Source organism: Anser cygnoides, chromosome 6 (assembly GCF_040182565.1).
Source record: "Anser cygnoides isolate HZ-2024a breed goose chromosome 6, Taihu_goose_T2T_genome, whole genome shotgun sequence".
NCBI classification, from domain to species: Eukaryota; Metazoa; Chordata; class Aves; order Anseriformes; family Anatidae; genus Anser; species Anser cygnoides.
Window position 1 is genome coordinate 5,200,601 of NC_089878.1, and position 27,159 is coordinate 5,227,759.

The 27,159-nt window shown below is 48.4% G+C and overlaps 1 protein-coding gene and 1 long non-coding RNA gene across 4 annotated transcripts in view; one reads left to right on the top strand and one right to left on the bottom strand.

The window, feature by feature from the left end:
* The window catches only part of LOC136791048 (uncharacterized), a 54,913-nt gene that overhangs the window by 22,178 nt on the left and 5,576 nt on the right, over positions 1-27,159 (bottom strand). For 2 of the 3 annotated variants that reach the window (XR_010832172.1, XR_010832171.1), the window contains 2 exons: positions 25,644-25,740; positions 16,525-16,773 (listed from right to left, as the gene is read on the bottom strand). This is a non-coding gene — a long non-coding RNA (uncharacterized lncRNA). Of the gene's footprint in view, positions 1-16,524; positions 16,774-25,643; positions 25,741-26,288; positions 26,665-27,159 lie in introns of those variants that run through there. The other variant, XR_010832173.1, reaches the window with a different exon arrangement.
* Positions 3,386-13,174, top strand: CAVIN2 (caveolae associated protein 2). Its single transcript, XM_048058197.2, has 2 exons — positions 3,386-3,800; positions 10,592-13,174. Exons 1-2 carry the CDS (start codon positions 3,411-3,413, stop codon positions 11,381-11,383), a joined length of 1,182 nt encoding a protein of 393 aa, XP_047914154.2. The 5' UTR covers positions 3,386-3,410; the 3' UTR covers positions 11,384-13,174.

The window sequence follows — 27,159 nt, forward strand, 5'->3', positions numbered from 1 at the left end:
GTCCTGACCTCGCTTTTGCTCAAGCTGCTGAAAAGCCCAACCGAGTGCCTGAAATATTCTCCCATATCTTAAGCTAAGGAAGCTATTCTTTTCCCCTGTCACATAAACTTAATTTGCTTTTCGAAGAAAAATTGTAGTTTATTATTGAGCTCCTCAAACGTCTGAGGAAATACACAGAAAATGCTTGGCACATATGGTATTTTTATGTGGCTTATTTTTTTACTTGTCTACAAGTCTGCACAAAATTATTACTATTTGGCACACGGCAAAAGGAAGTCTCCTGTGCATAACATGATTTAGTCTGGCCGATAAAGTGGAAGTGGATTTCTTCGTTGCATATTAAGTTCCGCTGGATGCCATTTGCACAAGAGAGCAAAATTGCAGTTTCATGTTCTTTTATGATGATACATTTCCTGCCAGGCATCCTCATCTTTTTCTCTTCCCCCAAATATTAAAATCTCTCCCAGCAGTGACTCTCCAAATTTCCCACTCCCATATATTTGTTCTCCTAAGACTCCAGCCTGCAACAGCCCCCAATTTGGACAGGAGAGACGAAGCAATAGCCCTGTCTGCCTGAAATAATGAATGATCAGTGGATCAAATGAGGCTTCAGCAGGGCCACAGCCAGCCAGTTAGTGATCCCCAGGGCTGGGTTCGCTGTACTGGTCCAAACTGGGCGCTTAGTGACAAATGCAATGTAAATCCATCACTGTGCCTCTGTAATTACCTTTCTTCTATAACGATTTTATAGCACAAGGCAAAATGGATGCTACCGGTGAACCTGCTCATAACATACATAGGATTTCATTTTTTTAAATATTTTTAAAAGGCAGCATTATGGTTTGAGGGACCAACTTAATCTCATTTTTCTGTACCTCGCTTAATGCCTCCTCTTCCGAGACAACCTGAAATGAAGCAGAACCGAGTGTGACTTACACGTGAGGAGGGGGACATCCCTCCCACTGGGTCACTGCAGTGTCCCCGCCTGGCAGCCGGACCAGCCCCAGACCAGAGGTGACACATAAGCCCCTCCTGTGGCCACTGGGGCAGGAGCATGGCCTGAGTTTAGCACTAGGAGAGGGGCCAGGCCAGAAGCGATTTAATCAGCTCTTTGCCTCCCAGCTCTCCACGGGTAGATGGCCTCATGCAATCCCTTTAAAGCCGGTGGGAGCTTTGACGTGAAATTCGATAAGCTGAGGATGATGTCTACAGTCCCTGCCGTTCTTCTTCCCCTATTAGCTCCCCTCTCCTTCCACTCCTGTCATATTGTTTTACCTATTATTCCATGCCTAATAAATTATCAGTAATGCTCCGGCATAAAACATTTATTATCCCCAGCATCATGTGACTGATGAGTGAGTTAACCTCAAATTTCTGCCCGTATAATTCACGCACATTGACTTTACATGAAAAGAACTCTTGACTTACGGGAGATGACCCTGATAAATTTAATCTCTTTAATGCTGCTTCTTTCTAAATAAATGTAAAGTGTTTTCCTCTACGAAGTTTCTCACCAGCAAAACCTGCAGTGCAACTTGGCAAAAAACCTCCTCCACTGCTCTTCTGAACTAATCGATAAAGCTTAAAAAAAATAATAAAAACTGGATCAAAACACTCCGATTCCTCAAAGACCAGGCAGCCCAGCCAACCTGACAGCTTTGTTACAAATGTGCCGCGTAATCAGACCTGACAGCTGGTGTCAGACCCCACAGCTGGAATTCGGCGCTGGCTGGAAGCGGCACCATCCCGGGGCTGGCTCACTGCCGGCCTCGTGCCACCGCTCCCCCGCAGCGTGTCCCTGGGGTGGGGACCCCAGGGAGACCCTCCTAAGTCACGGGGACCCCAAGGAGTGGCCCACGGTGGGTGCTGAGGGGCCTTGCTGCTAACGCAGTGATGTTGTCTCTGGATTTGCTTTACCAGGGCGGGGGATAAACAGGGAAAATACTTCTTGTGTTTCGTGCTGACCACCATGCCGTAGGTTTTCTCTAGGATGCACAGCGGGCCAGGAGCTGGAAGAACCTCAAAAACCTTCAGGACCTCCAGAGAAGGCTCAGAACAGCCTGGCCAACACGAGAAAAAGGCAGCAACTTGGTGGGAGCCTGGGAAAATGCCAGCGGGTCGGGAACAACATAGCAGGTAGTGCTCCTCAGGAGGGCAGGCGGGAACACAAGGGTTTTGCTGGGGCTGTTCCCTTTAAAATATGTCCACTCCCCTCCCAGCCCGCATATTTTACAGTCTCGGCATACTTTCCTTGTTGACAACTCTGGCAGACTCAGTGGGTTTTTTCCTAAGTGAATTTACTCACGAAATAACATTTTTTTCAAGCTCTCACAACTTGCAAAATACAAGCTGCAGCCTGAAAAAAGTGACAAAAATAACAGAATGAGGTAACAACAGCAGTGCTGCAGGACCTTCGGGGGCTTGACCATTTGGTGATTGAATCAGCTAACTCATCTGCATTAAGCCATTGATTCACATCCATTTTCAAGGCAGCGTTATTAAAATATTTTGTTTCCTACATAGAGAAAAGGGCTGTTCGGACTCCAAATAATCCATGCTCTTAGTCTACAGGAAAGTCATGGAGGACTTGCATACACCCAAGTGTTAGAAACGATGACCAAAACTATCTGTGCTGCAACAGGCAGTCCTGCTGCCAAGCAAACGCCAGGCACAGCAGATAAAAAGAAACGTCCTGGGCTTGGGAACATCAGCACAGGGATGAGCAACCAAAGCCTGCTCAAGTTCAGAGCCTTTCCCCCAAGCGACCAACTTTGGACCAGCCCTGGGAGCAGCTGTGCATTATTCTAAATAATGGGGTCAGTGCTCCTGCCTGCCAAGCAGCTCCTGGTGCTCCTTCCACCAAGCGAGCTGTCCAGCACCAGACTGCTATTATTATTACCGTTGTTGATGATGATGATATTAACGTTGATGGCGATATTGCTGCTGCTGCTATGATTGTTGATGATGATACTGTCGATGACGATATTGCTGTTGGCGACGATACGATCGTTGATGACGATACCACCATTGACGATGATGCTCTTATCGCTATTACTATTATGATTACCGCTATTATCGCTACCGCTATTACTATTTCAAGCCCCGAGGCCTCGTCCGCTCTCCACGGCCCCTCTCCCTGCCTCTCCCCGCGACGACGAGGCCACCGGGGCCGCCACCGGGGCCGCCACCCCGCCTCATTGCGCGGTGTCTCCTGCCACCTACCGATGCTCCCAGGGAGGCAGCGCCACGCTACTTCACCCGGGGGGGGCGAAGGGGGCCCGGCCACGGTGCCGGGCGGCCCGGGGCGGGCCAGCCCCGGGGCCGGGCCCGTCCCGAAATCCTCCCCCGGGGTGGGGATGCGCAGCGCTTAAGAGCGGCGGCGGCGGGCGGCGGCGCGTCCCGGGGCGGCCATGGGGGAGGCGGCGGGGGGCAGCGCGGTGCCGCCGCCTCCGGCGGAGGCCGGCGGGGGGCAAGTGAACGCCCTGACCGTGCTGGCCCTCCTGGAGAAGCTGGTGTCCATGCTGGAGGCGGTGGAGGGCCAGCAGCGGCAGATGGAGCAGAGGCAGCGGGGGCTGGAGGGAGCGGTGCGGGGCATCCAGGGCGACCTGGGCAAGCTGTGCCGTAGCCACGGGGCCACGGGGGAGGCGGTGGAGAAGCTGCTGGAGAAGTCGCGGAAGGTGTGCGCCCACACCCGCGCCGTGCGGGAGCGCCTGGAGAGGCAGTGCGCCCAGGTGCGGCGCCTGGAGCAGCACCACGCCCAGCTGCTGCGCCGCGACCGCTTCAAGGTGCTCATCTTCCAGGTGAGGGGGCCGGGGGACTGCGCTGGGCGGCACGGGGGGCACGGCCCGGCACGGGGGGCACGGCCCGGCACGGGGGGCACGGGGGCACGGGGACCCGTCCTGCCGGCCTATCCAGCCTGGGGACAAGCTCCTGTCCCGCTGGCCCTACCCAGCCAGAGGCAAGGTCCCCATCTCCACCACCTCTTACCAAAACCGGGGAAGGAGCCCTCCTCCACCGACCTTCCAACGAGGAAGGAGCCTCGCTTTGTTACCCATGAGCAAACTTGAGGACAAGCGCCCCGTTTTGCCACCTCTTCGCCAACTGGGAGAGAGCACCCATTTGGCTACGCCCTAGCCAGCGCAGGGGAATCAGCCTCTTTTGCTAACGTGGGGAAAGAGGCCCTGTACGCTAACTGTTTGCAAACTTGCAGAAAAGGCCCTCTTTTTCTTTTTCCTCCAAACTTTTTTTCTCCATCTCGTTTTTCCACTAGCCCTGAGCCAGCTTGGGGAAAGAGCCCATTTTGCAAACTCTTCGCAAACCTAGGGGAAAGGGCCCCTTTCCCTAACTCTTAGTAAGTATTGAGAAAGATCCCGTTTTGCTCTCAGCAAACCTTGAGAAAGAGCCTTTTCCTGCTGTTAGCTAATGCAGAGAAAGAGCCCATTTTGCTAGCTCGTAGCAAGCTCTGAGAAGGATTCCATTTCGCTGACTCCTCGCTAACTTGGCACAAAGATCCCTGTTTTCCTAACTTTTAGCAAACTTGGGCAAAGAGCCCCTTTTGTTAACTCATAGGAAACTTTCAGAAAGTTCCCAATTTGCTAACGCTCGGCAAGCCCGGGGAAGGAAGGGGCTCCTTTTGCTCGCTGCTGGCAGCCCCCAAACAGCACCCATCCCTCTGCCCCCAGGAGCAGGGCAGCACCGCAGCCCTCAGCCCTGCTCCCACCCCATTCAGAGAGGAGCTAAAATCTCAGCTAAAACTCCTGGGAGCCCATCCAGTGATAGCAGCAGTTTGCATATTTTCCCCTTTTTAAGCAATGGGCTGGATGGAGCACGGCGCGAGCTTTAACTAAACACAGGACATGACTTTTACATCTGAAAAAAAAATAGAAAAAAAATAGACCTACACAACATGCTGGGGGAAGGAAAGAAAACGTGTTACAGCTGTCAGCTGCTCACTCTGCTCCTTAGGCTGTTTTTTTTTTTTCTGTTGGGGGGAGAGAAAAAAAAAATTTAAAGCTTGGCAGCCTGGCCAGTGCCCAAGGCATGTCCTTCCAGGGAGGAAGCCCGCACCTCCCTGCTTATTGTTCTCCCAAAATGACAGCTTGCGGTGGCACAGCCAGAAGAGGAGGAGCCATGGCCTGTCCAGAGCAGGGCAGTTTCCACCCCAGAAGGAATGTGGAAATTAGTCCATGAAGGAGCTAAACTGAAAGGCGTGTACCCCTGGGCTTCTCCAAGCACTTGACATGTTAGTGTTTTAGGAAGGAGTGGCAGGGAGAGGGCAGGCAAACGCACAGCTGTGTGTGTGCTGGGCAGGTGGGACCCCCGCTGCTGCTGCCCCTGGGTGTGATTGCAGCAGTGGGTGAAGGTAAACCCTGACCAGGAAGGGGTCAGAGGACAAGGAGCTTCCCCACAGCTTGTTTCCTGCTGCTGAACAGCACTGCAAAGTCAAAGCCTTGGTTACTTGAGTCAGAGCCTTCCCTTAATACCGGGTCCTACATCACGAGGATGGTGCTGACCACGTTCCTGGAGGGTGGCTACCACCAAAAGGAGGATGGCAGCTCAGTGAAGGCACTGACTGGGGTGCTGCAGAGCAGCCCCGGGGCTTTCTCCTGGGAGGAGCTGGGATTTTCCACTGGGAAGTGGCCGCACCCAGGGGGGGCAATGCCAGAAGCCCGAGCGATGCACCCACTGCCACGCAACCACCCAGGGGCCTGCCGAAGCTGGAGGTGGGACGAGCTGCTGGCCAGCACAGGAGAACTGCAGGGAGGAAAACAGAGCAAAAGGCCGGCTGGGGGACCATAATTTTCCAAAGAAAAACAATAGCAGGAAGGAGAAGTCAATGAAGCCATATTGACGCCAGATTTCTTTAAAAACAAAGGGAAGTCTGGATGCGTGTGTCTTCATTTTGGGGAGACTTCTTTTTGACTAAAACTAAAAACAAAGCTCACGCAGGTCTCATTAGGCCCTGCTTTCCCAGCTTAGGAAGGCAGTATGAGAACAGGGCTGTGCTTCGCTCCCCGTGTGCCTCCAGCTCCCCGACACCTCGGAGGAGCACTGAGCACATCCCGTACATCACTGTTTTCTGAAACCATGCCGCAAGTCACCAGCAGCAGCTTTCCCCCAGCCTACATGCTGAGAGCGAGCTGTGTTGAGGAAAGTTCAGCTACTTACATATTTGCCATTCAAATGCTCCTAGTTTTCTCTCCCTAGACTGTCCGCATTGTTCCTAGTTTGCATGTCTTTTAATTGGTGACATATTCCAGTGGCGCTGCATCCGAGCGTTTGAGGAGGCAAAAGTTATTACAAATGACACAGCAATTTAGCAAAACACTGAAGTGACTGTTTCAAAAATCCTCGTTAAGCTCTGGCATTGTTCCCCTCTGTTTTGTGCTTGCCACATGACCAGGTTTTTGGTGGCGGTTTGGTAGGTTGTTTTATTTTTAGCTGCAGAAGCAAAATACAAGATAAAAAAGGCTGGTGTTTAATTTTTCAATAAGATGTCATGTTTAGTAGCGAATAGGCCAGATAAAATATGACAAAATTACAGCTTAGGGGTCAGGCACCCTAATATTCAAGCCCCTTTCAGATGCTGCTCTTGGTAAATGCTTCATCCCCAAATGAATACTCTTATATTGATAACTCTTACACTGATTAACAACAAAAAATATCTCATGTGGCTCTCGGGACTCAATCCAGCTGTGCTGTGGGGGCAGAGGGTTGCTGTGGCCAGGACCAAACCACCCCAGTCTGAACAGGAGGTGCAAATGGTGGCCAGCAACATCCTCCTCCTCACCCGCAGTCCCAGCAGCTTTGGGACACCCTGGTCTGAGGAGCTTGTACGTGCCTCAGGGAAAGTAGGTGGAGGCACTGCTGGTTTTAGAAGCATTAGTCATTTTCTGACAAATACTTATTTTGTGTAGCAAAACAAGTGTGAGGCTTGTAATCGTTTAGGCATTATAACACCATCTACAACCAGAGCAGCATGAACTGCCGTAGGCGCAGAAAAGTCTCCTCTTCTTGAGGCCTCTTACTCCTTGCAGTATGGCAAATCTAACAGAAATCCGAAACAAAGCAAAAGATTTTCCCTTCAGCATCACCAGAGACTCAGCAGTTCTAGGCAAATCCCCCCCCCCCCCCGTTCACGTAGGCTGTGGAGTTTCGCACTACCCCGTTACGGATGTCACCTTTTTTGCAGTAACAGATGTGGGTGAGATGGTGACCTGCAGGAAGTTAAGGATGGCTTATCAGAGAAAACCAGGGCACTGCTTTTAGCCTTGCAAGTACTGCTGGTGTTAACAACAGCTCTTGTGCACGGAGAACTTGCACACTTCTGTTCAGACCCTACATAGAACAAATAAAACTCAGAGGCGCTAGGCTAGATACAAACTTGTGTCAGAAAATGCAGGTACCATTTCTGAGCTCAAATGTAAAAATAATAAGATGTATCGCTCCTTTCTCTGAATTTTTGATTAGATCAAGAGGAAAAGATCAAAGTTTTTTTTTTTTTGTTTTGTTTTTTACATGGAAAATAGCTATGCAGTTTGTAACAGCTGGCATTTTTAAGTGTATTGTTCTCGTCTTCCTAAATGGAATACCAGGCTACTTGAAAAACGTATCAAAACAGAACACAGGTGCCACGTAATTGTGTTAGGCTGAAAAGTTACCAATAGCCCACTTACGACGTGATACCAGCAACTCTACTTGAAATAGAAAAGGCTGTTCCACCACAGAGCACCGCTGCTATACCTCCTCTGTATTTCCAAAGCCTTTTACCTAATTTATTTCCATTTGCATTTTAATGGTTCCTGTGATCCTAAGGTCTCTTACAACCATCAGATAGGAAAGCATGTCATTCCCATTTTACAAGCAGAGTAATAGATGCCCACAGGCTGCTGTTTTTCAAGGCCATGCAGGAAGCTTAGACCGAGATGGGATTTCTCGAATGTCAGCACTATCTGATAGCCAAAGACCACCTAGTGCCTGCTTTTAATTGAGTCACTAGCTCATTAATGTATGGAGAGAGAAGTTTGGTTGATTTACTTTTTCTTTTAGTAAATATGGAGTTCGACAGTCTCCCTTCTACTTGCTCACAAACATGATAGAAGTTGAAATAAAATCTAACCCAGTGTTTTCCAGGGACATCATGCAGTAGTTTAATGAAAACTTTAACATGACCACGTCAGGCACAGCACGAATCTGTCCTTGAAAAGAGCCGTGCCGACCCACCTGTGGATCAGACCACAGTGGTCAGCTTCGTATGATGCCACTTTCCTAGATTTGATACTTCAAAAGCTACAGCCCCCTTTCCTCATTAAAATCAGAGTTTTCTATTCCATTCAGGCGCTCACACCTGAACACTGAGGTGTTTAAAACCCTACGCAATTACCTAGGTTTGCAAAGAACGCACAAGACGAGTAAATTACCTTTTATACCAAGTTCTCATGCTCTAGGGAGTAATTTAGCACTGCGCCCACTCACACAATCCACGTTTCATTATCTACAGTGGAGAGAAATACAAATATTTGTACCAGGGCTCCATTCACTCACAGCTAGTGCAGGTTTGTTTGGTTTTGTTTTTGATATCTTGGTCACTGCTGCAGATAGCTGCAACAACTGGATGGGTGCATGGAGAAGGGTGCTGGCTTCATTGGGTGTCCTGCTGCAGAGAAAGCGTTGTCTGTGCAAGTGCACCCGAGAGAGGCTTCTCATCCCGGAAAGCACGTGGAAGCCTTGAGAGCACCCAAACTGCACCCAACCATCAATTTTGTGATAATCTTCATTTTTATATCCTCAAGGGATGTTCACCAACACACTTTGGTCCCACTGGTGTAAAATTATTCACCGGCGTACTGCTGAGTTCCAGGAATGCCCTAAGGTAGACTTTGCTATTTTGTTTTTAAAACAGCCATGCACAAAGTAGTGTGGCATCTTCTGCTTGTTCATCAGGACGCCCTTATGCAGCCTGGCCAGCAAATTTAACTCGAGGCACTACTCTCAGCAATCATAACTGTATGCTCAGCCCTGAAACAACGAGCATGAACTTGGAAGTGTGCGTGGCCTTTTTACCCCCTTTAACTGTAATCCCAGGCCCACATCTCTGGGGACAAAGATGAGACTATTGCAGCCAATTCTCTCAGCACTTACTGCTTTCTTATGCAATGGATAAAGCAAGCCCAGAGGATGCAGGTGTGAGGAGCAGCAGTCCAGCGAGGACAGGTACGTGTGCTGGGAGCCTTGCTCTCCTGGCACGGGCAGGTGTCTCCTTGTGCTGCGCCTGAGCTGCCGGGGCTCCGTACAAGCTGCACCTTTTGCCCTTCTTCAGTCTGCTTGGTTTTTAGATACCTTCCTTCCTTCCAGGCCCTCTCTTGGCTTTGTTTCTAAAAATCAATCATTTTCTTTTTAACTAGAAGTGACTACCAGTGTTTTCTATGTGATACATTTGTTTATTTTTGTATGTCGTATGCTTTTTTTTCTCCACAGAGTTGCCCTGTCCACATTTTTTAATATTTCCCAATACACCAACCAAATTTACCATTTTTTTTCTGTGCTGTAAATAGCTGTAGAACAGCACATGCTCTAACCATCCTGGGCCGCTTGGCTACAGCAAAACCCGTGGGAGAAGAAATCGACAGATTTTCCCCAGACTCCCCGTCCTCTCCCCAGGACGACAAGAGGCATTCCCCCAGTGCCTCAGTATAGTCATCTATGCAGCACGGAGGATTTCCAAGCACATTTATGGCACACTGACACTAGCTGTGGTCCTTTTGGCCAGCCCCGCTCCTGATAGTTTTTTCCCCAAAGACCTCAGGCCATGGCAGTGATGGTACCTGCCACCCAAAGCAAGTAGACTTAGGCAGGGAGTGGGGAGCGTCTCCCAGAACCTTATTCTCATGCATCCAGTGGGCAAAAGCTGACTGCCTCGACTCTTGAAAGTAACATTCAGACCACTACAATGATATAAAGGAGAAGAGGGAATAGCAGCTCATGCCCTACATCCTGCTAAGCCCGGTGCCAGCCAGAAGCTTCACTGTTTTTTCGAGTCTTCTCAGTACCAACAATCCAGTTTTAACAGCAACACGCATTTTTTCCAAAATAAGGGGAAGATGCTAACTGCATTTGCTTGTCAGATGCACCCAGCATCTCTGCAGAGACATTCCCAGCCTTTGCCTAGAGAAACCGAAGGCCCTACTGGGTTACACGACTTCTTTAGGTCAACACAAGGTCTGTAAACAGGGCCTCATCAACCATGATACCATCCCTTCTCCCCAGGGGTAGGCGCACAACTTCATAGCTAAACTGTTCAATAACAGTACCTAATTTAAATGACAAAGAGCAGGATTGCCATTCTGTATACATCCCAACTCACTCCAAAAGAGAAATCATACAGTTGACAGCTCATTAGTCTTAAACTGTATCAGATAATGGTTCAGTGGGCTTTGAGTGGCTTGTTACTGGTTAAATATACTGAAACAACGAGAAATGTTCAGCAGCCTTCATCTCATGAAAAAAATGAAGTAATTGTTCAGGGTTGTGCTTTGTTTATTAAATTTGTGTCCTGTGAACTATGAAACTCAAATATTGTCAACTCTTCCAGGAGGAAAATGAAATCCCTGCCAGTGTTTTTGCAAAAGAGCCTGTTCCCAGCATCACAGAAGGAAAAGAAGAGCCTGTGGATGAGAACAAGACACTGGAAGAAACCTTGCATACAGTGGAGTTGTCTTCAGATGACGACATGCCTCACGAAGATGATGTGGGTGACAGTGCAGAGGAGAAAACAGAAGAATCGAGAGCTGAGAAACTTAAGAAATCCAGCCTGAAGAAGGTTGACAGCCTCAAAAAAGCATTTTCCCGACAGAATATCGAGAAGAAGATGAACAAGATCGGCACAAAGATCGTCTCGCCTGAACGGAGAGAGAAGATCAAGAAATCGCTTACAGTACATCATCAGAAATCCTCCTCTTCCAAGAGTTCAGCTTTCAAAGTGTCGCCCCTCACATTCAACGTGAAGAAAGGCCGAGAAGGAGAAAGCCCTGCCGAAGCCGAGGACAGACCTGCAGAAACTGCGAGCAACGACCAAGCCGAGAACGAGGAGGAGATGTCATTTGCCGACATGCACTCAGATATGACACCCACCACATCTCTGACCGAGGAGAGCAAAGCAGTCGTCGATTCTCTAGAGAAGGAAGCCAGGATGGAAGGGAGCGCCGTGATGAACAACAACATCGAGCTGTCCATCATTGAAGATGATGAAGAGTATGGGGTGCCTCTAGAAGTTCCCAGCCAGAAACTGTATGACGAAAGGAACAAACCGGTCAGCGGGGAAATGGAAGAGTCCGACGAAGAAACGACCCAAGCAGCGGTTCTGCAGATAAACCAAACGGCGTAAAATATCCAAGCCTTCCTACGCCTTCTGGATACGCATGGTTTTGCCTAGGCGAGTGACTGGTTTCTGCTACACAGGTGGTAGCGGCAATCCAGTTTCCTCCAGCCTGCTCTCTGCAATGATAATTTATTGCATCACATTGGAACGCAGAGTGAGTGAGGTCAACGACAGGCTGCAACGTGCTCCAATTTTTAGGCCATTTCACTGGTGTTTATTAATGTAGAGATGCTGTCAGCTGGCGTAAGAGACTAGCAGGAAAAGAGTATGTCTAGCAGAAGCAAGCCGGTTAGCTGGCTTTGTTATAGCTGAGTCAGAGAAATGCAGGGAGAGTAGTCAAAACCCAAACATTTCTGTTTTCTTCCCTCACAGATTTTCCTAGCACTGTGAGTAGTTTTGTATGTAAATGTAGAAATACCGACGAGAACACTTGATTTCAGTTTCCTTGCTATGCTCTGTGAATACTAACAGCCTCGGTAGCTGCGTGCCCCTGTAGCTGGTGGGGGGCTTTGCTCTGCCACGCCGTAAGGCCAGAAGAGCAGAGGGCATAGCAAAACTGAAAAGTTGGATCCATCAATTTCAATGGGCACAAGATTTTTTTGCCAGTAGTCTCTCGCTTAGAAGAAATGACTGCGTTTGTATGGAAATGAGAAGATGTTTTTCAATCTACTGGAGTTATGGAAATACATTAGTGACAAGCATGAATGTGTAATCAGGTACTGTACCTGTAATGGATCATAAATCTAAAAAAAAAAAAAAAGGAATTTGGTAGAAACAGAAAGAGTCTGAAGTATGAAATGCTATGAAATGTTAAAAAAAAAAAGGGGCAAAATCAAAACCTGACAATATTAAATCTGTACTCCCAGCTTTAAGAATATATACTCAGATAACACTAATTAATTGATTCTTAATCCTTATAGCAATATACTATTGAACTTTGCACCTGCACAACTTTGTATCTCAGAGTATTTTGGAAATAGCATAATTTATCTTTTTACAAAGTATTTCATATATAGAGCTATATCTACACAGAAGAGTTAGATAGTTACAGGGATGTAAGGACAATTACTTCAAAAAGGAGAAAATGCTCTTTTAGGCATGTGTAAAGGGAAAACTGCATTAGGGACTGAATGCGATGGCAGGGATGAGTTCTTGCAAGGAAGAGTCTGCAAAGCAGATTTGATTCTCTGCTAATAGCTTTTCTCAAAATTGCCTCCACACCCTCAAAATTGCATGTTTAATTTTTCAAAATTTGGGGAAAACGAGAGGTTACAGAGGAGGTTGTTCACTATGAATGCCCATTCTTGTCACTATACAAAGGTAAGGGTGCGGGGAGGAAAGGGAAGCACAACACCCACAACTGTCACCTTACATCCTTGTTTGTTTATGCAGTGGGTCTTTTTTTTTTTTTAATATATACATATAACTCTACTGATACTTAACATTGCACTAAAAGTTTGCTTCCTTCAACTTGTATTTAAAATCACAAATTATAGTGGAAGTAAAAGCTACAACAGGAATACCATTGTGAAATGATTAACAGATATTGCTCTGCAGGGGCGGTATCTGTGACCAGTAAATCACACTGGAAATTAGTTGATAAGAGCTTATTGTAGGCGAGTACTGTTAAGAGTTAAGCTCTCAAGTATATGGCATCGTATAGGAGATACTATTCGCAAGGAAAATCATGGCATAACTCGTGCAGCTATATTTTTATTTTGTATTAACTACAATGGATTTCCAGCGTTTTTACTTGTAACTAATGACAAATATGACAAATAAAAGCATAACATGAAACACGGCCATGTCAGTCTTTGGGAGAAGCAGTGCAAGGAGACAGCAGAGATTAAATTCAAAGGCCAAGCATTTATGACAGGTGTCCCACTGTACCTATTCCATTTTCCTTCTCCCCCTCCGCTGCTATTTAGCGATGCGAACACCAGCACTCAGGCTTTGCTTCCCAGACCCTTGCCACATCTCCAACACATCTGAACATGGCCAGGCAGCTCCCCAAACCTGCCAGCTCCTCCTGCACTCTTTTTGGACTGCAGCATACTTCTAATGCTTGAAATAGTCCCGAAAGCATATTTGTACTGAACGGCGTGTTCTGCCCACTGCGCTCCCAGACACACCTGGTCTGTTTGTCCTGCTAAGCTGCAATTCAGACACTGCCCCTGGACACGCTTTGTCCAGGTTTACAGATGCTGACATGAATCACAGGTGCGATGATTTAAGAGCATTACAATGCTATTCAGCAAAAAGCATAGAAAACACAGGTATTAAGCACCTTCATGAGTTAATCCATGTACCCACTTCAGGATACACTACACACACAGTGATCATTTGCAGAACTAAAAACTTTTTCTCCATCACAACTTTACAAGTACAAGCAGGTCTTTAGCCCTAACAAGAGGAAAACTTGCTTTGCAAGAGGGAAAGACAATGACTCAATTCACAAACGTCTGCTTTTGTGCTCTCATATACACCAGAGTGAGCAGCTCAGGCTCCTTAGATGTCCTCCGGTCTGTTCCTTCCCCTCTCCTTCCCTTCTCAAGTCCTAACCAAAAAGATTAGTCCACAAAACTTGCTGTTTCAGGACGAAGAATGACTGTGGCAGCAGTCGTAGCCTTTCAGAGCATCTCAAATATGTGCCTGGACCTTGTCATGCTGGCAGGTGTCAAGTACATGCAGGGGTACGCCACATTGGCGGTGACAGGTTTGTTCACGCAATTGCTTCTTAAAAAACTGCTGGCTTACCCTCCTTGCCACGGTAACTGCGGACACTTGAAATGGCAACCATGCAGCTGACATTTCTGTCCGCTTCAGGGGGGAATGACAGCATCCTGCTGCCCCCCATACTGCTCCCCCATGGGCAGGCTGCTCAGGGCAAAGGCACAGAGAGTGGCTTTCTGCAGCACTTCACTGCCAAATTACAGTGAAAACCCTCGCCTGACTGAAACATGTTTGATGATTAAAGAAACAAAGGAAAGGGACGAAGAAGAAAAGGACCAGAGGGTGAAATATACCCGTGTACCCTTCAACGCAACGAAAGCCATTTGTTGTTACAGGCTGCAGTGCCAGAGAGGTGCTGACTGATGCCTCACGAGCAAAACACCAAGCGAGGGTCTGACCCCTTGCTGCCGGTGACTGTACACCAAGGAGCGTGCATAGCTCAGGTTTGTAACAACAAAACCGAGCGTGCAGGTACAAAACTCACACGGTGAGCCCCTGAGACAGGCACGCCAGCCCTGGGTGCCATGAGGAAGATGTCAGGCAGCTTTCTCACATGCAAAGAGCACCAGCAGCAGGGCAAAGCCAAAGTCTGGCCCCAGTGAGGGCTTTGCCTAGGCAACAAAACAACAGGCAGGGTGCGGGTGCAGCTGCCAGCGCAGCCGGGAGGTGCTGACTCAGCACGCAAGCATCCTCCACCGGCTGGTTCACCGCCCTCGCTTTCCCAAATAAATGGGAAAAAAAGGCCAACAGCCACTTTCCACCGCTTGAAACCGCCTGTTGCGAGGGTTTGGTTTCACAAACCACCTTAAAGCCAGCACCAAGGCCAAGCTGGGTGCACAAAGACATTTTAATCAGCACCTTTGCAGCTGTCAGTGGTGGCTGATCCGTTCTGCCCTCCTTCTGATCAATACGCCTTTCTTCCCTTCCTCTTTTCCTTCCAAGCCGCATGCCTGAACCTGACGCATGCAGTAATTGAAGCAAGGGGCTCTCCCTAACCTCGTGCTGATAACCGATGTCATCTCCAACTTCCCTTACGCGGTTATCCCCTTCCACGCAGCGCGCTGCTGGAATAGAATAACTCTGCTTTGGGTTAAGCTAGAGATGGTTATTTATTTTTCTCTCGGATCACAGATTAATATCGTTGCGTGACCACTGGCACTAACCTCTTTTTCCATAGCAACACTAAAGAGAACATAAACTATGAGTCATAATTTCTCTCCGGAGGACTTTTTTGTAATTATGATCATTCCACAGTTCCTAAAATATATTAGCTGATATATAGCTCTAGTAGAACAGCTTTGATTTTCCTTCGTTTGAACACACAGGCAGAAAGAGGAGACTCCCATTATTTTCCCTGTTCCAGGCTGATCTAAACACTGCACAAACCCCAGTACATTCGTTACTCATTACAGCCGGGTGGCTCCTAAAGCCTCCACGGCAATGTTTCCCTTGTAAGAAGGGGAAGAAGTTTCCTTGTTTTCACTAACCGTAGATGATACTGACCTTCTGAAAGGGAATTCGTGTCCTCCCCACCACAGTTAGTAAATTGGGGTCTGGCAGCTGGAACTGAGCCCAGCGGGATGCCCTGCTGTGACAGGCAGCTGCACGGTGGCACAAGCATCGCCGCTCTGCCCACTGAGGGCATTCGGCTCTCCCGTGTTTCTCCTCTCACCGAGCACTGCTGCAATACACAGCCCAAAGAGAGTTACAGCTAATTCAGAAATAATCCCATTCTCTTTCCTTCCTTAAGTGAAAACCTGGCTGGGGAGCAACTTAACCACACAGCTCCCTGGGATAGCTCAAGAGATGATCACACCAGATCATCACCAGAGATTTCCACAGCTGTCTCCCACATTTCCCCTGCAATGCAATCTGCTGCATGCTGGCGCAAAGCTCCCACAAAACCCAAGGTGTCTGTTGCAGGAGCAGAATTAGGAAAGAAGATGAGCAAAACAACCAAGGACACCCACATGCAGTGAAGAGTCATGATCTGAAACAGGGAGACAACAGGCTTGTCTCACTGCTTTGCAACGCCAAACAGCTAACCTGACCCCAGGCCTGCAGCACCGAGGACACTGGGCTCTGTCTTGCCTCACCAGTGTGCAGCAGCACGCACAGGCTTGTGCCGGCACACAGCTAAACACCAGCTAACGTGGTATCAATCACTCCACAGACTCAAAAACGCCTCCCTGCAGGTTTGGAAAAAGAAACGATCGCCTTATTTCTGAACTCGGGGAACAGAAGGTCACTGTAATGCCCTCTGCCATTGACTCCACCTCTTAGCCTGAAGTTATCAAACCCTAAACTGTGTTACACTTGTGTATGAAAGACAACATCAGACAGGAGTGTCAGCGACGTACAGACCCGCACGTTGCCCACACCTACTTATGCTCTCTGTAAATTGCAAGCCTTACCTCATCCAGGAGCAGTCCCTGTGCAGGCCGAACCCAGAGCACGGTGAGATGCAGCAGGAGAGCCAGGATGACCAAATGGCGGCGGCAAGCAGGGACCTCTGGCGACAGCGGGGTCCAACACCGCAGCTCGGAGCAGGTCTCTCAGGACTGTGGCCAGATGGGTTTTGAACACCAAGGACCAACTCTGCAGCCTTTCTGGGCAACTCGTACGTTTTGTAGAGGTGCGGGTGACGCCAACGGTGCTGGATGCTGAAAACGTGCAAGAAACTTTGTTTTAGGAACAAAGAGCACTCAGGGGATGCCGACACTACAGACCATGTACACATACCTCATTTAGATCAAGTACTAGGCACAGCCTAACTGCCTGAACGCAATGCTCCGTGCAAGCAGATTTGTCTTACTTCTCAGCTCCTTAGCTCCCGCTGTCCTACGCTATTGATTTAAAGTGAGCTTCAGCATCTTTTCAGTGCACTGCCAGCTACGGTTATAGATACCCTTATATTACTTGTTCCTTCTGACATGCCTGTAGGCAAATGAGCCCCATGGGGGTGACAACATGAGCTGCATTACCCAGCTGCCTGGTCCTCGAATCGTTACAGCTCGACACAGCACCGAGAGAGACATGGGAAAGGGGACGGCGAGAACGTCTGGCTAGCAGTAAACAAATTACAAAAGCACACAAGTTGTCTATATTTGCAGAGTCAATTGCTGTTTCCACGCTATCACAGGGAAAGCTGTATGCAATTTGCTACCTCTTACAAATAACTCTCATTTTCCTACCGTGTTTACCATTTTTCTGTCGATGACTGGTGGAGAATGAAAGTCACCGAGCACATTATGACTGAGAACGTCAAGAGGCGGCAGGCTATGTAAGACCTGTGTAAACAGGCCCTACGTAAATCCGGAAAGAGGGGATTTTCTGCTTGCACGTCCAGGTGTGAGCTCTTTGGGAGAACGACGACGTCCACAAGCTGCTGCACACCTCTTCAAACAACAGCTGAGGCCACCATGCTCCAAAGCATGCACTTCTGCTTCAGGTTTGACAGCATGAAGGGCTCAACTCAAACAAGACCACGTTATGCAGCAGCTCTGAAACACTACGTGTGACATATACGCGATACATATGGCATCCACTTCCAAATAACGTGAGAACCTGGAAAACTTTTTATGGATTTTTGGAATTGTTGCAAATTCCTTCACTAAAAAAGATGAACAGAATCCTATAAATCCATCATTTTTTTAAGCAGTTCCTATTACTTCTTAATTATATGATACCTGACACTTGGCTGGGAGCAGAGGGAGGAACTGAGACAGGGAGAAGTACATGGGAGGAGAAACAAATAGGAAAAGGTAGGTGAGAAACGGAAGAGCAGGACGTGCACGCGAGATGGAGCGTGAGAGGGAAGCCATCCGTAGGAAGGGTGGGGAGCTGGGAGGAAGGAGCTGAGAGGCCACCAAGAAGAGACTGCCAGAGCGCACCGAAACCAGACAAAGACCTCAAAGCAAAGGATGGGGCAGAATTAAGAGGCAGCAACAAAACCAGGAAACCAAAGGAGAATGAGAGTTAGTAAGGCCTAGGGTTCAAAAGGATGGAAAAGGAGTAAGAAATGTAAAAAGACTGGGAGATAGCTGCAGTGCAACATCAACAGTGAGGAAAAGCGCAGTATCTATTCTCACCCTCCTTCCCAAGTAGCCAGCACTGCAGCAGGAAATAATTCTGGGCCAAATCCTGCTCATGCAGCACCACCACATATTCGCCATGCCTGTTTGCTTCCACAAAGACTTGCAGGGAGGGGTGGCGGGGCCAGACACTGGTCACAGAAGAACGTGGTGTCCTCTTGGCCAGGCAGCCACCTAAACCCCACTGAGTGCACATTTCCCATTGCAGTGGGATTTCTTTGCAATGGCAAGCCGGTTGGGAAAGCAAACCCAGCTCTGCTCCCTCCCCGGGCCTCACCCCTTTGCTTTGCCAAGAAGTCTGCTATATTAAGAGATGAGCAACCACACTGGGCCACTTCTCCCTCATGTTTGGCCTCCCCCGGGAGTTGCTCCATTCCTACACATCTGCTGAGAAACAACCAACCCGTTCTGCCCGGCTCACCTCGGCTCCTTTTTCCAGTCGTGCCTTTTTTTGGTCCCTTCTCACGGCGTGGGCCAGGCTCTGCGGGGAGGTGGGCACAGACCCGCTGGTTCCCCTCCTCTCCATGCTGCCCCGAAGTCAGCAGCAGCTTTCTCCTGCTCTGCTCCTGGCATTTGCTTGTACTTTTCCAGAAACTCTCAAGTTTGCTACATTTGCTAAAATTCCCCAACATATATGTATCTCATACATGCATATGTATACATATAAGAGAAGTTTCTCTCTGCACAACTGTATATCCAACCTCACCATCAAGGATTAGCAAACTAAAACCTAAAAAAATATTGGACACCCAAGTCCCATTAACTTTCAGACACCTTTAACTAACTATCAACTGATAATTACAAAGCCCCTCAAAAGTTTTCCTCCTGACGTTTCTTACAGTGCCTACACTATCGTGGTATTCAGCATCCGTCCTGAAAAACTGAACAAATTCAGGCAGTCTCCATTCATGAGATGTGACAGTAGTCAAAATCGGTGCTGGCAGTCGGAGATGAATAAGGTCTTAATGTTTTTAGAGAAAATCAGAGATAAGAGATCTTGAGTTGGTGGTTCTTGATCGTGCAGAAAAGTTACTCAAATAGCAGTTCTAACAGCAACAGCTTTGTATTACTGACAACGTTTCACTTGGTAAGGATTTTGCAAAAGCCCTTTGCAAGCCTTTCACACACCGTTTTGTGCAATACTTCTCAGGCAGAGGCAGCGGTCGCACTGAGACAGACATGAGCTCACCCTGCCCGTGCTTCAGGCCAACTGGAAGACACGGTGAGAGTCAGATGCTACCCCAAGATAACGCGCCACATCTCGTAGTAGCTGGAGCTGGGCACCTCGCTAACTGCATCCATATGACGCCTGGTCAGCTCAAACACGGACGGGGTGAGACCGTCTCCATTCGGCGACAGCCAGGGTGTTTTGTCTGCACGAGCAACGCACCTGTAGGGGGGTCAATCCTACCCCAAGCAACAGAACAAAATCAGATCTGCAAACTCTATTTAAAAAAGAAAAAAAGGAAAAAAAAAGAAAAAAGAAAAAGGAAATTATCTCAAATTGTGTTACATACAGTAAATACTGAAGGTGGAGAAAAAAATTGCCTACTTGGAACTTATCTGATTTGCTTGTTATAACAGCAAGTGTGGCAAAATTCCTCTCTGATGCACCCTTACAGGAGCAATCTGAAAGAGTACTTGGCTCTATAAATCTTAATCACCACACTACTGTGCGGTGCTCAGTGTCTGCTCTCATTTTCTTTGTACCGTGCTTCAACGTGAGAGCACAGAAACGATCGGCTATATTCTGCAGTGCTTTTCTTCTGGTCTAAATGCTCCAGGCAAGGTGGCATGACATACACCTGGGGACTCAGCAGCAAGGTGCACACAGGCCCCTCCACGACACGGGGACCTGTGTCACCTGTGTCACCGCCGGGACCACGTGCAGAACTCACGATCTGCCAGATCTGCCACCGCGCTGCTGCCCAGGTGACAACAAACTCGGGGTAAAAGAAACAGTAAGACGTTTACTTGACATTCCTGAGATCCACAGAGCTCAAGGAGCTCGCCCAGAATAACGCTTTGTGTAGGTGAGGACAAGTTTCAGACGGTTTCCATGTCCCCACCACAATGGGGATATTTTCGTCTGTAAGATCATACATTATTCAAGGAGCTCTGCATTTTTCCCTGAATAGAATTTTCACTCAACTATGGAGCTGGCCAAACACTGCAAAAAAGCATTAGCTGAAAAAATGATTTGACAGGAAACAGAGTTTCCTCTCCTCCACCTAACGCACCCCAGCAAGTTCCAGCCAGCGTGCTTCCTTCCAGCACTTAACTCGACAAAGCACACGGCGAGCCTGGCAAGAGCCTGGGGACGTCAAACCTTCACCATCAGCAGCATTACAAGTTGTTATTGTTCTTACACCAATAGTTAAGTCTTGCCCTTAGCAAGAAGTGCTCCTTTCTCCTCCCAACAGCCACAAATTTCTTTTGCACGATCATTCTCTTTAGATACCATCGTGATGCTTTCAGATTTTCGTGTTCAGCTTTGTGTGCTACGTGAATGCTGCCTGGTGAGGAAAAGCCACCTACGTTTAATATATATAATAGCTTCATTCTTCACTGGATTTAGCACAGGAAATGTGGTTGTTGTTCCTTCCCCATCCTGCCTCGCTGCTCTGCCTGCTGCTTTCCAAGCTTCTTGCTTTTCTGTCCCGATTCTATCCACTACCATTACCACCACGACTGGCACTATCAGGTTGATTTTCACCAGGCCTCCACTAACCCACGTTAACCTTTGCAGCCACCTAACTATAAGTTTGGCGGGTTTTTTTGGTGGCTTTGTGGTGGCTGGGTTTTTTTTGGAGGGGAGCAAAGGGGCGGGTGGTCCTGACATCCATCAGCAGTGACCTCTCAGAGTCACTTCTTCCACCATCCACTTATTTACACCTACACCAGCAATACACAAACCAGCCTGTAAGAGACCTTTCCCTGAGCACAGATCGAATATACCTCTGCAAGACGTTTCCTTGGGTTCAAGGTAAAGCAGCCAGCTCCTGTTCGGAGGAGCAGGCTACACAATATCTTAATTCTCGCTCAAACACTTCCTGTTTGCCGTCATGGAGGGCTACCTCAAATATTAGCTCTGGGATTTGATAAGGGCCACATTAAACAAACACCGATGCCTGTATCATACACAGGCTGGCAGCCAGCCAGGTGAGCAGAGCGCTGCCTACACGTTGAGCATTACTATTCAAGCTTTGCTTGCAGTGGTGTTTTCTCCTACAGCCTGCTTTTTTTTTTTTTCAGCAATGCATAAACACGTCTCATAGAGTAGCTTACAGGGAGATTTCAATCACCCCCTGGTTCATGGCAAATGAGACATCTCTTACGCCAGCTCAGCAGCACACTGCACTCCTTCCTCCCCCAAAAAAATCTCCAGGACTTCAGGTCTGAGACACCATTTTGTTGCTCCATTATCATGCAGCGATGAAAGAAAGAACATTTTAATTGTTTTCCATCCACGGGATAATGAATTCTTCCTCTCCCTAAAACAAGGAAGCAGCAAAAGGAGGAACAACACGAATGCTCATTTTCTCTTCCAGTCAACAATTAAAATGCTTGTCAGAAATGTGACAATTGGTAAAATCAATGTAAGATTTGGTAATAGCTTGACACCTTCAATTTTGCAGAAACTCTTACCTAATACTCTTCACTAATCAACTTTACCAAAGCCGAATTGTTCCTTGAAATTAATGGTGCTTCCTGTGGATTGTGCTGCTTGTCAGCATGAACTAGACTAGTAAAAAAATCTCGGTGATTTAGGAAGAGATTTTGAACTAGATCTACAGTAACTCATAAGGAGCTTCTTCTCATTAATAATAAAAAAGAATAAATAAAACAGAAAGGGGGAACTAGGGAAAAAAAGATCATGCTTGACAGAAAACCGAGTTTTCACAGGCACCTACCAACTTCCTTACCCTGCACCACAAAAATGTCTGAACACTTGCTAGATCTTCTGATACATGGTGAATATCTGACTCCTTGCGTTTTTCACACCTGCTTTTAACCTTAGCATTTTCCAAAACCAGAGGTACAGGGTAAGAATGGCAAAATTTGCTACTCAGGTGTGCAATGCTTTCAGAGCCTGGCCTACCAGATCCTCTTCCCAGGGATCAGCCTTCTGCTGCTCAGAGCCTGAAGTAAGATGATGAAATAAGTTATATCACTCGTGCCGGCCGTAAATACCACCAGTTCTGCCGCTCGTTCAGAAGCTAATATATTTTTCCATAAAACTTGAGAGAAATACCAAACTTGAGCCTGTCCCTGAGGAACTCTCCTCTTTCATCTCAGGCTCGCTCGTAATCGGTTCCCTGCACGACGCAACTCTCAACCCTAACTGTGACTCTCAGATACTGCCACAATAAAGTGCAAATAGTGGAAACAAGCAGGTTTTTCCCCAGAGGACTGCTTCCAGGCACCTGTCTCACAGCGATAAGCAGGCATCCAAACAGAGACGCAGACCCTATTATCCTCAGAATATTTCATATGTTCGCAAACCTCATGAGAGGTGGAGGAGAAGACTACTCTCTTGAGGACATCATCTCCAAAAAAGAAAGTGCTCAAATTGGGTTGAGATGTGGGCAGCTTGCTTGCACGCTGTGTGCCATAGCCATAGCGTGGCTCAGCAGTGTGGGCTGCACACCAGCACCGCTACCTGCACGTGGCAGAGAAGGGTCGTTGCTCAAGTGGGTCACCTCTCAGAGAAAAGCAGCTATGTCAGAAAAAAACTAATTCAGAACCTAAGCTAGCAAGAAAAAAAGGAGGGATAGCATCTTTTCCTAAGGCAGGCAAGCACCCATTAGAAAGCTGCTTCCAAAGGCTTCAGATGGACTGTTTGGTGGCACCCAGTAGGTGAAATGAACTGGTACCCACTGGTACCCACCAGGTGAATGAGCCTGGAGCACCCACAGCAGACCCTGTTCCACAAGCAGGTAAATGTGCTGTCCACAGCTGTCGCAGAACACCACCCAGCTTTGGGCTCCTGTCGTGCAATCGCCCAGGAAGTAAGATTTATTTAGCCTAAGGGTAAAGGAGCTCTGTTCCCACAGGAGAGCTTCACACCCTGCTTTGGGAGAACCAAATGGGTCAAACACATTTTCTGCAGCCCTATAAAGCCCTGCCAGCAGCTGCCTCAAGGAGATCCATGGCTCCTCTGGGTGGTTTCCTTCCCACGTGGAGATGACGACCAGCTGGTGACAGACATCACGGCTCCAGCAGAACACCTACCCAGAGCCTTATGCCACCGAAGCAACAGGTTTCTTGGGGGAAGTCACCAGCTGCACTCAGGCATCTGGATCCCACGTGGCCCAACACAGCTTCTGGCTCCAGGGTTTTGTCTCCAGCCCCCAGGGAATGTGGGCTCAGCCCTCAAGACACAGACATAAAGGCAAAAATATCAATTATCTTGAACAGGTCCAGTAAAACCAGATCATTGCAAAGCTCCAAGTTACCAAAGAGTATAAAGTCCCCTTATACCGGAGCAGAAGTATTATCCTACCAGCCAGTATTATTCTATTATGTAGTATTATTACTTTCCTAGCTAGATGTGTCCAACAGACCCCAAGCAGCAGATAAGAAATGCCAGCAAAATCAAAGCGCAGATAAGCAAGGCAGCAGCAGCAGCTGAGGAGACGGACCAAGGGAGCCAAGCCAAGCGCAGTTTCAAACTTTAAATGTCCTTAAACCCATTTTAATAACAACAGGGACATCATAAGGTGTGAGCTGGGAGGGGAGGGAGGGTGAGCTTTCCTCTCTCAGCTTAGAGGGGAATTTTCGTGTATCAGTGCTTGCGAGGATGTTTTCATCTGCTTTCCAGCAAACTGTCAGAGCAGCATTAAAATCTAAAACTATTACTATGGGAGTGATCTGTCATTCAGACATGCCTGATGCGTAAATCTCTCCCTCCAGCACAAGCATTCCCTGGAACTAACACAAGCACAGCCACGGGAGAGTTTGCCTGCCCTGGAATGAGCGTGTCATGCCGCGCCAACGTAAGGAATGCCATCAACGCTGCACAGACAAGACCTGCGGTATTTTCCAGTGCTTTAAGGTTAGAAGGCAGCTCCCATCAGGGATACCGGCCAAACACACCGTGTAAATGAAGCTATGCAAAATGGAAGCGGTCCCTAACAGAGACCCAGGAATGTCACAAGATCATGGGCTTCCCCAACTCAGACAACACCAGGGTCTGATCAGGCAGCGGGATCTCCCACCAGATGAAAGTAAAATTGACGTTTATGGGTACTCAACATTTTTGACTCTGACAACGTGCTGGTGGGTCTCCTGTGAGCTGGAGGTCATCGAACAGTCTGAGCACTGAAGAAGACTGCATTAGTCCTGAATCCCGCAGAAGCATCTCCTACAGCGAGACCATCATCCCTCATTTCCAGCAGGACCAGGGACAAACGCCCCAAAAATGATGCCCCCAACCTGTGAGGTGGTGTTGTAGGAAGGGGAAGCAGCTAGCTGCCTCCAGCAGGACTGTGGAGCAATTAGAGCACTTTAAAATTAAGTGTGTTTTATGTTACTTAGCTTCTCTTCCCTCAAGACCTTCTTTCCATTTAATAAAGTATTGCTTGTTAAACCAATTGATTCACGTTTGCAAGTGAGGAAAATTAGCTTCTCAGGCCCCAGGTAGCGTGGTGTAATTCTTAAACTTCCAGGTGGGAGCTCCAAGAAGCACCTGACTAGCAATCCCTCTCAACTGGGGCTGGGCCCATGCAACTGCTAGCCAAATTCTGGCAGAGGCTTCTCCCGTCAGTGACACGAGAGCATCACCCGGCCGCCAACACCCTGGGACACCAGCTATGAACGGAGAATCCTTTAACAGCCACTGGTATTTTTTATGTCTCCCCAGAAGGCCAGACACAGGGCAGTGTTATCTCAGGTGGCTTTGTTCTAGCTGGAGACAGGCATCCCCCGAATACACCTGGCAGAAATCAGACGTGTGGATTTTGAGATGTGGCACTCAGGTGTGGTGCTCCCTGGGGCAGGCCGCCCGAGCTTCCCACGGGACCTGTTACTCATCGCCGCCGCCGGCACGCGGAAGGTTTCCACAGACCAAACGGCATTCAGCAGCTCTCTGGAAGCACTCCGCAAATCGGTTGTTTCCACGACCCAGAGGAGGGGAGAAAATCAGTTGCAGTGTTCATTCTCCTTTTTGTGGGACTTTCAGGGTCCCTGTTTTTCCCCTCTCACAATAAGCTGAATAAAACAGGCCTGAACAAAACTGCCAAGCCTAACACAAACTTGCAGGACCATTTTTAGAGCTCCAGCCATCCAGCCCATTGCCTGCTCCGTGCAGCCGAAAACAGGTTTATGCTGCGATGATCAAATTACTACAATGGTACAGGAGCTAAGAGAAACATCCAGGGTGTTATTAAGCGTCAGTAGAAAATCTTACGGCACTTAAAGCATCCAGTTATTTTTACCTGGGGTGCTGGTGATTAACAAGCTGTGAATGTCAGATCCATCTAACTCGCCCTGAAAGCACAGGAGAGGGAACCGAGGCACGGGTCCTTAGCACCACTGAAACAACACAGAAGAAAGAACTCTTATTATTGCTGGTTCCACTGCCGCATGTCAGTTCGACTGAAAACCTGCCCTCTGACAGCACAGAGGTGACTCAAACGCCTCAGGAGATGGAGCAACCAGCATTGCTCCCCAGCTTAGCTTACGTTACACCTCACGAGATGAAACCCTGAGGAATCAGCATTCCTTGTATTCCTGCCATCCACGGGGGGTTTAATTCAAAGCTCTGCCCCCTCCTCCCCACGAGGGAGCCGGAGCTTTATGACTACCAATTACGACATGGTGCAGAACGCCTGGCGTGCCTCGCTCGGTGCTATCACCGGGCTGCGTGCAGAACACAGCGTCTGCTCCAGGAAAAAGTGTGCGGTGAGGAATCGCCTTCCAGGGGAAAATATGTATCCAGAAGGAATGCTGTGTATTCCTCAAGCCTCCCATTAGCGGACACAACAAATCATGGGACAAAATCTCTTCTTATTACGGCACTAGAGTTGTCCCAGGCAAATTGTGATTAGGGCACTGTTCCCTCCCCGTTCCCCAGCCCGTACCCTCGGGCTGCCTGAGCAGCAGGCCCTGAGCCACCCCGTCCTGCTGACCCGCGTGGAGCAAAGCCAGGCAGATAAGGAAGGAAGGAAGGAAGGGACTCTAGAGACTGGAATTTGTCGCGGAGCTATGAGTCACCGCTCGTCTATGCGGGACGCGACGCAGCAGAGCCCAAGGACACGCTGAAACCCACCCTCGGCATTTTCCTCTCTAGGTGGGGCTCACTGCACAGGATTTCCCCTTCCTCGCACAGATACACAAGGTCATTTGTAAACCAAAGCGACAGCCCGGCCACAACACCTCAGGGTGGCAGGTTTGGGACAAGCAGCACCCAGCTCTCGGGGTGGCAAATCCGAGCCCAGCAAGGCACAGCCCTCAGCACCTCCAAGCAGGCTGGGGTGAAGGCCCCATCTTGCAGTTTGGGACAGTGGTGATAAAAACGGCTAAAAACGACCAGCACACCCCGTGCTGAGCGCCCAGGCCCCCTGGCCTTGCCAGTTGACAGGCAGGGTGACGTGGGGCATCTTTAGCTAACATGAACCATAACCTAGAGTGCAGAACCTCAAGACTCTCCTCAGAGAGCAGCACCAGCGGCTCGCTGTCAAACTGAAAGGCTGTTTTCCACCATGATCTGTCTTAGGTGGCCTGAACACTTTCACAGATAACGTGGACGATGGAGAAGGACATGCTTACTAATTCTGCAGATGACAAAAGCTGTAAGGAAGTTTGAAGACAGGGCTAAAATGAACATGATCTTGACAAGTCAGAAGAACCAACAGTCTTAAAAATGTAACCTGTTTTGTACTCTTGTGAAGAAAAATGCAATGCTCTATACTTAGGGCCGGTATGAAACAGGGCAGGGCAAGGCAGTGGTGC

Coding starts and splice junctions, on each gene's coding strand:
- CAVIN2 (XM_048058197.2), top strand. CDS start 3,411: ATGGGGGAGGCGGCGGGGGGCAGCGCGGTGCCGCCGCCTCCGGCGGAG. Junction 3,801..10,591: donor TCAAGGTGCTCATCTTCCAG/GTGAGGGGGCCG, acceptor CAACTCTTCCAG/GAGGAAAATGAAATCCCTGC.